Genomic DNA, 12,745 nt, shown 5'->3' with positions numbered 1-12,745 from the left:
CTACACCAGCTGCCTAATTCCTAGACAGTCAGCCCAGTAGTACCGTCTAAGGGGAAGCCAGCAATGATGGTGACACTTCACCCATCACCAGATTCTCAGTGCTGGTCCCCAGCACCAGCTGGAGCAGCCCCTCCATGGTCAGAGGAAGGGGAAACTTTGTCATCAGATTCAGAGGTTGGATCTTACATCTCACAACCCCAGAGCAGAACCCACCAGTCCCCTCTGAGATCCTCTCTCTCTGCCTACCATTGTGACCCCATGATTGGAGCTACCATGGAAATCATGTCAGGAGGTCACTGGGATCCAGCCCCATATCAGTGGCCTTTTTGGAACCTCTGGGATTTCCCCCCTAGCTTCTAGATCCCCCCCTCATCATGCCTACTCCTTGCCCTCATCTACGTAGGTGGTGTCCTTGCACTGAGCTGCTCCATTTTCAGTGTCCAGTACCAGGCCTGGTACTGAGCATCAAGAAGAGGCACTGGAAGCAGAGGAACAGCCTGTGGAAGAAATTCAGCCCCCTCCAGTGTTGGCTTCCTTCTCGTGCTCTTTAAACGAGGCAGGTTCCTCGGAGGCAACTTCACCCCCTCCTGGTGACTTTCAAGCTTATTGGGAATCATTAGAGGGTGGCTTCAGACTTTGGGCATTCATGTTTGAGAAAGTCAGGGAGTCCTCACATCTGACATTTTATTAGGGACAGGTCCCTCTAGAGTAGCACTGCTAGTTAATGAGGCAATACTAGCGCCTATGAAGTCTCTGTGGCAGACCCTTCATTGCCTCCCACCTCAAAGCAGGCAGAGTGAAAGTCCTATGTGCCTTTCCAAGGCTTTGAATGTCTTTACTCCCACCCACCTTCAGGGACATTAGTCGTTACAGCAGCTAATGAGTGTGTGTAATAGGGCATCTGGCTGTGTCCTATTGTCCCTCTTCCCCCAAAATCAAAGGACACTAAGAGACTGGACTTTTTTGGAGGAAGATTTATTCAACTGGGGCATTGCAGATTTAAATTGCCAACCAACAAGCTCTGCTGGGGTGGTATGATTTTAATTTCTGGGGCTTCATGGAGAGGTTCAAAGAACTGCTTCCTGAGAATGCTAGGCAGGAATTCTCTTCCTTGGTGAATGAGGGCAGGCTTTTAGTGAGAACACTGCTGCACGCTGGACTGGACGCAGCATTCTCAGCATCTAGAACCATGGCTTCTGTGGTTACCATGAGGGAGATCCTTTTTGGTTACAGTCTTCTGGTCTTCCCAGCAAAGTCCAGAATACTATTCAAGACTTGCCTTTTGAGAATCTTTCTCTGTTCTCAGACCAGGTGGACAGCAAGCTCCATGGGTTGAAGGACCACCTTAAAGTTCCTAGGTTTGTACACTCCTTCTCCAGTCAAAAAGCACTGTCGACTTTAGCACACACACCTCTGGTAGGACCTATCAAGAAAAGAAGTCCAGGGGTCATAGGTGCAGGTCTCCCCTTCCTGCTGCTTTGGCTCCAGCTCCAGGCCCTTCAAGACATCCAGAAAGTGCCAAACAGTCATTTTGGTGGACCAGTCAAGGTCACTATACCAGTCTCCATCTCTCCAGACCCAAATTTCCCCACTTTTGCAAACACTCTGTCCCACTTCCTTGGTGCTTGGTCCCAAATTACTTCGGACCAGTGTGTCTTGAGCGCTGTGGAGGTGGTCTGTACCTTCCAGCTTGTTTCAATCCCTCTGTCCCCGTTCCCCTTCAGGGACCGCTCTCACAAGGAACTCTTCCAGGAGGTACAATCTCTCCTTCCATGGGGGCCTTGGAGGACTTCTACAGTGTCTCAGAGGGGTGGGGTTTTAGTCCCTCTCTTTGCTTTTGGGATTAGAAAAGGGATGGGGGAGCAGGTTCTCAGACCAATTTTAGTTCTGTGTCTACTTAACAAATTATTTAAAGTGATGGTGTTGCATGGTTACCTTAGCTTCTGTTACCCCCACAATTCAGGGAGGAGATTGGTATGCTACCCTCAACTTTAAGGATATCTGCTTTCATATGGCAGTCAACCAAGCTCACAGGAAGTACCTCAGATTTCTGGTAAATCAAAATCATTACCAGTTCACCATACTACCATATGGCCTGTCACCACCTCCCTGAGTCTTACAAAAGTTACGGCAGTAGTAGCTGCGTTCCTCAGAAAATCGGGAGTTCATTTACCCTTACCTAGACAACTGACTTGTCAAGGGCTGATCCAGACTGCAGGTACAGTGCAGTGTATAGCTCATCCAGTCACTATTCAGTGCTCTGGGACTGCTAGTCAATGCCAACAAGTATCTCCTCTCCCTAGTCCAGAGGATACAGTTTTATAGGAGCTGTACTGGACTCTACTCAAGACAGAGCTTTTCTTCCAGATTAAAGGTTTCAGGCAATTTGATCAATTGTTATAGACATGGAAGCTCACCCAGTCACAAGAGCATGAAACCATTTGAAGCTCCTGAGGCGTATGCCCTCCTGCATTTACGTGGTTCAATACGCCAAACTGCACCCTAGAATTCTACAGGGTGGGCTGACGTCAGTCTTTTTCCTGAGCTGTCATCTAGACTCAGTGGTGAGGGTGCCTTTCTATGTCCTCACCTCCCTAGATTGGTGGATAAGTTCCCTTTGCTGGCCCACAACACATATACCCTTGGCTGGGGAGGCCCATCAGGGTTCTCTACAGACTCAGGGTTTATGGTCCCCAGAGGACTTACCTTTACACATCAGCATCAGAGAGCTGAAAGCTGTCAGACCGGCATACCAAGTGTTTCTGCTACCGATCAAAGGAAACAGCCTGTTAGTCCTCACAGACAACACAGCGACAATGTTCTACCTCAACATCCAGGGAGGAGTCCTCTGTTCTCTACTCTGTCAAGAGGCAGCTCTGCTTTAGGAGCTCTGCATTGCCAACTCGATAGATATAGAAGCTTCTTGCCTCCTGGGGGGGCCAAAATAATTTAGCAGACTGCCTAAGTTAATGATTTACAAGTTACCACAAGTGGTCTCTTCATCCAGATATGGCCAGATACATCTTCCATCACGGTGGGTTTCTCTTGCTAGGCATATTTGCGTCAAGAACCAACAGAAAGAGTCAGCAGTTCTGTTCCCTGCAGTTCCCAGACAGACATGTTTTTGTAGCACTGTTCAGGCAAGCTTCTCTGTGCTTTTCCGCCAATCCTGCGTATTCACATGGTATTTATTAAAGATAAGACAAGACGGGACGAGGCAAGAGTCTAACTTCTATCCCCTGTGTGGGACTCCCAACACTGGTTCTCCACTCGCCTGGCATTGTCTGTGAATCCTCCAATCTCGCTTCCACTACACTTGGACCTAATCTCCCAAGATCACGGTTGCCTATTCCACCTGAGCCTACAATCCATTCATTTAACTGTATGGATGCTCCTGGCTAGATATTAGAGAGCAGTCTTGCTTGAAAGAGATTTAAGAGATCCTGCTAAATAGTAGGTGGCGTTTTACAAGAGCTACTTACCTTTCTAAGTGGAGACTTTTTTGCATCTTGTCTCACCAGTATGTGATATCACTGTCCTGTTCTTTGGTTCAACATATTCTGGACTACTCATTGTACCTGAAACACCAGCTGTTGGCTGTTAGTTTGATCAAAGTACACATGGCAGCTGTTTCAGCCTTCGACCCGAAGGTGGATAATTGCTGTATTTTCTTTAATGACGTGTCCATAAGGTTTTTGAAAGGCCTAAATCAAATGATATCCTCAGGTGCAAGACCATGTTCCTGTGTGCGATCTAAACTTAGTGTTATCAAGACTTATTGGTCCCTTGTTTGAGCATTTGGCTACTTGCTCTCTGCTGCATCTATCAACAAAGGCGGCATTTTCGGTTGCTGTCACCTTGGCCTGACGAGTAGGACAGCTGTGTTGCCTTTATGTCTCTGCCTCTCTATACTATATCCTTTAAGGACAAGGTTTACCTGTGTCCTCATTGAGGTTCATCCCAAAGATAGTGTCATCCTTCCATATCAACTAGCCAATTTATGTGCCTGCATTTTACCTGAAGCCACATTGGAGCAGGGAAGAGGAGTGTTTATATACCCTGTATGTCAGGAGAACCCTGGCAGACAAACTTGATGGCTTTTTTTATAGCATTACAAAATTAGTTGCTAAAGGGAATGCAGTGAATGGTGTCGTAGTATGAAATCTAAACAGCAATATTGATTGATTTTTTTTTAAAGACCTAAAGGGACTGTTATGATCGTAGAGTCAGACCTCCTGCATCAAATCCAATAATTTATGTTTAAACTGGAACAGGTCTGTTAGAAAGATATCTAGGGATGGATTTTCTAAAGGGTGCTAAGCACACCTAAAAATCTGTCCTCCAGTCGTGACTTAGACTCCAAATGATGGAGTATCGACCACATGCTTTAGTAAGTTGTTTCAATGGTAAAATACCCTTGCTGTTGAAAATTTGTCTTATTTCCAGTTTGAATTTTTCTGACTTCTGCTTCCAGCCATGGGATCTCATTATGCCCTTGTCTGCTACATTAAAGGGTCCTCTACTATTGGATATTTTCTCCCCCATGTAGATACTTAGAGACAGTGATCAAATCACCTCTTTGCCTAAGCTTTGAAACAAGCTAATACATTGGACCCCTTCAGTCTCTCAGGCAAACAGGTTTTCCAAACTGTGAATCATTCTTGGAGGCCTTCTCTGAGCCCTGTCCAGTTTTTTCAACATCATTTTTGAAGTGTGGATACCATGATATGACATGATATTCCAGTAACAGTCTCACCAGTGCTGTATGGAGGTAATATTTACTCTTACCCAGTATTCAGCACATCTGTCTGATAACTTGTGCAGCTTCTGGTCACATTAGCCCTCCTAGCCACAGCATTGCATTGGGAGCTTGTGTTCAACTGGATGTTCTTTTCAGCATCTCTGCTCTCAAGGATGTGATCAGCCGTCCTGAAAATATGAGGTAAAAATTCACCCAAAATTTCACATGCTGTATGTAAGTCCAGGGTTGAAACTCTTTGGAAGTTTGGGGGTAAATTGGATAAAACATTTAGGGTAATAAATGAGCTTTTGGTTCTTGGAAATCATTCTAATGCTTCTTTTGGATCCTCACATCTTCAAAACAGCTTAATGTTGACATTCAAAACATCTTCCACGCTGTTGGTCCTGGAGAGCACTGATGCCTATGATTGTCTGAGGAGATACTTAACTTTACTTGAAAAGATAATGGTGCACTCAGATAGCATGTGAGTTAGATAGCCGAGTGCGGTGTCAGTGCATTATTTGGATGTGTGCATTATTTGGATGCATACATTATACTAGGATCCGGGGGAAAAGGTTGGATGAGAAGCAGGGGAAGGTGAATGTGGGAATGACTGAAAAAAGGAGTTAATGAATGGTGGGGGAGGAAGGAACTCTGAGCAGTGGTAGGTATCTGCACCAGGGAGGTGGGATTCCAGCAACTGGACTTGGAACAAGGGCATGGCTGGATAGGGTCTGTGGAGGTGTCAGGTAAGTGTTGGATAAATATATTTCTGCATTGCATATACTAATCAAATTGATGCATATTTCATAACTGTCACATAGCCCCAATGTGAATAGCCATGGTGGGTGTGTGTGGGTGTGTGTGTGGGGGGGGGAGGGTAGACACAAACACATGGAGGGGAAGGCATCTCTTTGGGGAGAGGGAAAAGCCACATCTGAATTTAAGGGGATGTCTGAGAAGAGTGGGTTCCAATTCCTGCTGACTCCCAGTATCTACTGGGACTCCTGTCACCGAGCAATTCTTAAACATTTTTAAATACTTAAGGAAATTCCCAGACCAAAAAAAAAAAAGTCATCAATCTGGAGTGAAAGTTGGAATAATCTTTTGGATTAGTCAAAAATCCTTTAGGCGGCCTTTTAATTTTCTCAAACATTAGCCTGGAAGTTCCAAGTGCACATTCCGTGGGCATGTTTCATTTTGCTAAAAACCCCACAAAATATTGAAAAGTCTGCAAATGAATAGTTAAGGCCACAACAAACATAACTCTGCCCATGTATTGGCAGCCCGAAGAGTAGCCAGAGACTTAGACAGCCTTACCTTTTCATTGCAGCAGCAATCAATAAAACTTTTAGACACTATTAGACAAATGGCTTCTTGGAGCCATGTGCAGTCCTTGGGAAAAAAACCTTTTTTTTATCAATTACTGATAAATAGCAGAGAGAGGTCAATCATTTCCCCCTGTTTAAAGAGCCCGTGTGGCACCAGATATACATCTGAGCATAGCGCTAATGTGTCCAAACTCCTAGAGCAATATAATGAAATATGGCAAGGCTATGGAAACAATATAAGTGTTGAGGTGATGAAGCATCATGTTTGGTATTCAGGGCACATGTGAAACCAGTTATAAAAGCATTCTCTGTACTTCTCATTTTCAACGTACTCAACTGTACAAGTACAGTATCTTCTCCAAAGAGGGAGCGGAGTTACGGTGGTGGCGATCTTAACTGCTTTTGCAGATGTGCCAGCACTTGCTGGTCAGCTTTTATTGTGAAGTGGAACCTTAACCTGGAAATCCCAGGTTTTCTGTCCTTTTTTCACCCCCGAACAAATAAATGATTGATGAACAAAGTTTTTTGTCTGGGAATTTTTATTTCTACTCCCATCATACCTATCTGCTTATGCCCTTTCTAGGGTGCTGTCTTGTCTCCCATTTCTCATCTCTTCACCAAGCTAAGTGGATTTAGCTCTGACTCCCTCAAGAACTTGACCAGCCTGGTCCCTGGAGTGTGTCTGTGGCTCTTCTCTGATCTCCCCAAACCTGTCTCTCTCTTTCTGAGATTGAGGGGCCCACAGCTGAGCATAGTCTCCCAGGTGGGGTCTCCCCAGAGACACAGAGGGATTACCCCTGCCTTCTCTGGGACATTAAGCCTCTGCTAGTGAGGACTCCACCCTGTTAATTTTGGTACATGTTGGGGCCTGCCCCATATGACACTCTCTCTTCCCCTCATCCCGGTCCCAGGTGCCGGATGTGTTCGCTGACGTTCTATTCCAAGTCGGAGATGCAGATCCACTCCAAGTCTCATACGGAGACAAAGCCACACAAGTGTCCTCACTGCTCCAAGAGCTTCGCCAACAGCTCCTACCTGGCCCAGCACATTCGCATCCACTCAGGGGCCAAGCCCTACACGTGCAGCTACTGCCAGAAGGCCTTCCGCCAGCTCTCCCACCTGCAGCAGCACACACGGTAAGGGTGGAGAAGGCTGGGGCCTTGTGCACTGCATGTTGCCGTCATCCCAGCATGCTGCAAATACACTAGGCTGGGCAGTCACTGTTTCTCATAGGCTGGGTACCTCCTCCACACACCAGATCTGTAGTGGTGCTCCCAAACATATGGGACCTGTTGCCATAGTGAAGGCCAGGACAGCCTGTTCTTAGGGGCATCTGAAGAGAGGTGATACTTCCTGTGAACCCTAGCCTGACGTTATCAGTGGGAGTCTTGAGTAGGTATAGGGCTGTCCACTTCCCCCTCACCCCCAACATAGCTCTACCTGTACCACCACCTGTCTTGCTACCCCTCTGCTATTCCAGTCCTGGGCTTCGCACACACAGTTCTGCCAATGCCCCTCAGTCGAGACTGTCCAGCTCCTCTCTCTGGCCCCCTGGTGCAGACAGGCCTTGGTTTTGTACACCCTGGGGGCATGTGGATTCAGTCCACGTCTGGAGTTCCTACGTGTAGCCAGGTAGCGTGGTGCTGTCCCACCCCCTTCGTGCCCTCCTTCCATCCACACTAGCCAGATGGTGGTCGTGTCCAACTGCTGCTGCTCCTCCTCCTCTTCGGCAGGATCCACTCCAAGCTTCACACAGCGATTGTCAAGCCGCACAAGTGTCCTCACTGCTCCAAGAGCTTCGCCAACACGTCCTACCTGGCCCAGCACCTCCGCATCCACTCGGGGGCCAAGCCCTACAGCTGCCGCTACTGCCAGAAGGCCTTCCGCCAGCTCTCCCACCTGCAGCAGCACACACGGTAAGGGCCACAAGAGGCTGGGGCCTGGCCCTGGCCCGGCCCGGCCCCCCCACCGCCGGCATGCACCTGTGGAGTACGCGCGCCGAGCATGCGGGGGGCGGGCAGGGGATGCGGCAGGCTGCACCCCCCAGGAGGACGCGGCCCACCAGAGAGAGGATGGAGTGGAGGCTGCGCAGGAGACACTGACCACGTCAGGGCAGAGGTGGGCACATTCTGGCCTTGGGGGATCCTTGGTCTTGCACCGTGGGGGGCACAGAGAGAGAGACATTGGTCATGAGGGATCCCAGCCTGGCACTGCGGGGGTTGGGCACTGAGACTGAGTGTGTGGAAGCTTTCCCTGGCATTGCAGGGGGCACAGAGACACAGATATCACCTTGAGAGGTAGAGATTGTGTGCACCCTGAGCAGGAGCGCGTCTCTTGGCACTTTGTGGGGCAGAGATGCACCTTAGTCATGTGGATGCCTATGCTGGGGACAGAGAACCTGGACATGCAGCCACTTCTCCTGGCACTGCTACAGATACCAAGCTGGCCTGTCACTTCTGTCCTTGTCATCCTCTGTACCCAGTCTGATCCTAGATAATCTCCCCCGTTTCTCTTCTAGCTGGGCATAGGAGCAGAGCAGGGCCCCCTTGGCTCAGTGAGGTTAGAATAGTGTCTATGGGTAGCATCGCACCCATCCCTGCTTGAGTGGCTGTGGGATCTTGTCAGGGCATCAGGCCATGGGGATCCATTTCGACTTCCTGTTCACTGCTTCCCATTTGTGCTCTTCCTCCCTGACAGCATCCACACTGGGGACCGACCCTACAAATGTGCCCACCCAGGCTGTGAAAAGGCTTTCACCCAGCTCTCCAACCTGCAGGTAAGGGGGTGAGCTCACCCCAAGCCCCAGTGGAGGGAGCACACAGGGCTGCAGGGGAGGAGAGCAGAGAAATCCAGGGAGGCTGCTCCAGGTGTGGTGGAGTTGCAGCAGAGGAGACTTGCAGCATTGCCACCCCCAAAAAAACAATTCAAGCCCATAATATTTCGAGATTTTGAAAAATGTTGGGTTCTTTTCACTTGCTGTCTGGCTTTTGAGGTCACATGTTCAACCTTTTCTTTCCTATGATACTCCAGAGCTGGGGATCTCAGGAAATCACCAGATATCATGAAACTTGTGGTAAAGTCACAAGAGCTGGTAGCGCTGCCCTTGCCCCCATGGTGTGGAGGGAAAAGAGAAGAGCTGGGGGACCAGAGGGATCAGAGATGTCACTGGTCGTGGGCTAGACTGTTGGCTTCATTAGTGCCATAGAAGAGGGGGTGAGCAGCATGTTAAGGGAGGTCGTAGGCGACGCTAAATGTGGAGGAGCTATAAACAGCAAGAGGGCAAGGAATAAAAGGGCTGTGGAAGAGTTGTTTGGTATATAGGGCTAAAGTGAGTCGGGAGCGGTGAGAGCCTAGGAGAGCAATGTAGGATGTAAGAAAGGAGTTGAGAGGAAGGGGATGGGAGTAGGGAAGGACAGAGGAGAAGGGGAAGGGTGGAGCCTGTTGAGGATTGGGAGATTCCCCTCTTCACATACTGCCAGTGAACCAGCAGGAGGGAGACTGGGATGGTGGGGGACAAGAACTGAGAGCTCCTCCCCAAGGAACGAGCCCAGAGCCCAATCACTTGGTTATACTGGGAACAAGGAGGCCTGTGGCCTGAGAGGGAGTAGGTCATGAGGGGGCATCTTCAGCTCTAACATCCAATTCCCCTCCCCCCATGCTCTCTCCCTCCTTCCTCCACCCCTCTGCAGTCCCACAGGCGGCAGCACAACAAAGACAAACCGTTCAAGTGCCACAATTGCCACCGCGCATACACAGATGCTGCCTCGCTGGAAGTTCACCTGGCTACGCACACAGTGAAGCATGCCAAGGTCTATACCTGCTCCATCTGCAGCCGGGCGTACACCTCAGTGAGTATCACTGAAGGCAGGGTAGGCATGGAAGTACTCCCCCGGTGGGCAGAGATTTAGTCCTCATCTCTGAGGAGGTGCTGGGTGGGAGAGGTCTCAAGATCTGTCCCCAGTGGATCACTGATGCCTGCTTTCCCAGGAGCTCGCTCTCACCCTGATTCCTCCCTTCCTCCCCTCCCCAGGAGACGTACCTGATGAAGCACATGCGGAAACACAACATCCCTGACCCACAGCAGCAAGTGGCGCAGGCCCAAGTTCAGGCCTCCCAGCAGCAGCACTTCCAGCCGCAGGGTGGTGGGGCAGTGGGGGGCCCTTCTGGAGACACTAACCCCCCCAACCCTCCATCCCATTGCTCCTTTGACCTGACCCCTTACAAGACTTCAGAGCACCACAAGAACATCTGCCTCACTGTCAGCACCAGCACCATCCAGGTGGAGCATCTCTCCAGCTCCTAAGAGAGACTTTGATCCAGGGAGCAAAAAACCTCTCGTGCATAGCCTGTGCCCAGGGGCAATGGCCTCTCCTTGTGCAACAGCCTCTGGCCTCTCCTTGTGCAACAGCCTCTCCTGGCAGTGTACCCTGTTAATGGCAGCCCCTGGAGTGATAGCCTGTCTCCACAGGCATCTTATGCAACCGCCTGCTCCAAAGAGGGGATACTCTCACCTGCAAGAGCCCCTTTCCAGTGCTGGGAGCCACCTCTCACACACAAGCCCCTGAGTTCACACTCAAAAGAAAGGCCTAATTTTTGCCTCTGTATAATTTTAAAATGTGGCTTGAAAGCAGGTGGAGGGGGCACCTTCTGGGCCACACGTGGTGGGATGGGATGGAAAGAGGCTGTTAGTGTGCAGAGGGGCTTGGATGCATGCTGGTAGCAGGGCATGGAAGGTTCTGACAGGGTTCACAGTGAGGGGTCTTTTTAGGATTTCCTTATGTGGCTAAAGGAAAACATTCATTCCCCTCTCCTACTTGGTGAAAGTGAGAAGGGGTGACTTCTCCAGCTCCAGGCTAGGATAATTCCCCTGGGTGAAAGGGAGAACTCTTGGGGACAGGGGAGGTGAGGCGTATTCCTTGGGCTTGACATTGCCTAAGCTGTTGGAGGATGTGGGAGGTCTGCAATTTCTCTTCTCCCCCACTGGAGAACACGGGCAGGGTCTGTGTGTGGTCCAGCTGCCCTGTCTGCCACCCAACTGTAGGGGAGAGAACCCCTCCCCCCCCCCCCCCCCCCGAAGATCCAGGGGAGTGAGTTCCAGGTCACTGCTGGGCCTGCCCTTTGTGGATAATGCAATAGTAGCTTAGTCTCCATCTCCCCCAAAAAGAGTCTGCGGGCAGCATCAGGAAACCAAAAAAGCAGTGGGAGGATAAGAGACTGCCACAATGCTTATTGCCCACCCCTCCCATGTCCCCTTCCCAGGAAGGAGAGGCAGGGGTTCTGACCCTCACCCTTCCTCCCCTCAGTTTCAGCAGTCTGTCTTCTGGTTCCCAAAGGAGGAGGCGGAACAGACCAGCCTCTTCAAGGAGCCAGCAGGAGGCAGGAAAAGGCTAATTCCTCCTGCTTGTGTCTCTCCGTGGGCATTCTTCCAGGCTCCCTCTTGCCAAGACGGGCTGGACTCACATGGTAATGGTGGCCTCTTTTAGAACCAGGACCAGATGGATTCCCTAGACGGTGGACAATTGAGGGAAGGGAACAGACACCCCCACAAGGAGAGACCAAACCAATGAGAAGGGGGAGCCGACAAGAATAAACTGAAAGCCCCTTGAATTTATTAAAAAAAATCTATTTCCTACCCCTGGCCCGCTCTGTTCTTGCTGTAACTGTTTCTATCTCTGTGTTTATAAAATGCATTATCCAGGCAAATTTTTATTTTCAATCTTTGTGGTGTTCCCCCCCCCCACTTCTCTTTTTGTCTTTGATTTTTTTTTTCAACATCCCCTTTTTTGGTCCATATGGTTTCTGGATTATCATGTAACTATCTGTCTGGCTTTTAATTGGATCATGAAGGCTGGCTCAGAAGAAAGAGAACAAGGAAGTCGGGGGAAAATTATTTATTGAGATTAAACCCCCAAACCCCAAGATCCTGTATAAACTACTGGGGGAGGGTGGGTGTTTTACAACAATGTATAGAAAGAAATTGGTGTAAAAGGCTTACTGGGGCATGGAGGTGCTGGTGTGAGCATGAGCATATTTTTGGCTCTACGCACAAGATAAGCGGGCGAGAATTGTGTGTTCCTTCATGTGTGCACCAGCACATCTATGTGAGCAGCTGTATAAATGTGCATCTCTGCCTCTGAGTGTGAACAGCTCTGACAGAGAGGAACATGCTCCTCCCTCTGTGTGCTGGGCATGAGTGGGCTGGAGTTGTGAGCATTATGTCCTTATGCTCCTATGCATGCATTGCTGCAAATGGCTGTGGGATTGTACCATCAAATTTTAGGTCGGAAGGAACCATTAGATCATCTAGTCTGATCTGTATATTGCAGACCATTAAATTTTACCCAGTTACCCCTCTGTGGAGTTCAATCACTTTTACGTTTGGCTAAAGCCTATCTTCCAGAGAGGCATCCATGCTTGATTTGAAGAGGTAGAGAATCCACCGCTTCTCTTGGTAGTTTGTTCCACTAGTTACCCTCACTGTTAAAAATTGTGCCTAATTTCTAACTTAAATTAGTCTAGCTTCAGGCTCTAGCCTGCGGTTCTTGTTATGCCTTTCTCTGCTAGATTAAAGACCCCCTTTAGTATCCAGTATTTTCTCCCTATGAAGATACTTTGACACTGAAATCAAGACACTTCTCAATCTTCTGTCTGGAGGATAAACAGATGGCGCTCT

At 49.2% G+C, this 12,745-nt stretch overlaps 1 protein-coding gene across 10 annotated transcripts in view; it reads left to right on the top strand.

The window, feature by feature from the left end:
- Positions 1–12,420, top strand: part of ZNF384 (zinc finger protein 384) — a 32,282-nt gene extending 19,862 nt beyond the window's left edge. For 7 of the 10 annotated variants that reach the window (XM_043538930.1, XM_043538818.1, XM_027823822.3 and 4 more), the window contains 5 exons: positions 6,984–7,208; positions 7,806–7,988; positions 8,770–8,848; positions 9,762–9,920; positions 10,103–12,420. In XM_043538930.1, coding sequence (XP_043394865.1) covers positions 6,984–7,208; positions 7,806–7,988; positions 8,770–8,848; positions 9,762–9,920; positions 10,103–10,375 — 919 coding nt within the window. In that variant the 3' untranslated portion in view covers positions 10,376–12,420. The remainder of the gene's footprint in view (positions 1–6,983; positions 7,209–7,805; positions 7,989–8,769; positions 8,849–9,761; positions 9,921–10,102) is intronic. The other 3 variants (XM_043538958.1, XM_027823823.3, XM_043538994.1) reach the window with 1 other exon arrangement.
- Positions 12,421–12,745: the final 325 nt, after the last annotated feature.

The sequence above is a fragment of the Chelonia mydas genome, chromosome 1, assembly GCF_015237465.2.
Source record: "Chelonia mydas isolate rCheMyd1 chromosome 1, rCheMyd1.pri.v2, whole genome shotgun sequence".
Classification (NCBI taxonomy): Eukaryota; Metazoa; Chordata; order Testudines; family Cheloniidae; genus Chelonia; species Chelonia mydas.
Note: the sequence above shows the minus strand (reverse complement) of the source record. Positions and strands in the feature narration are given on the sequence as shown.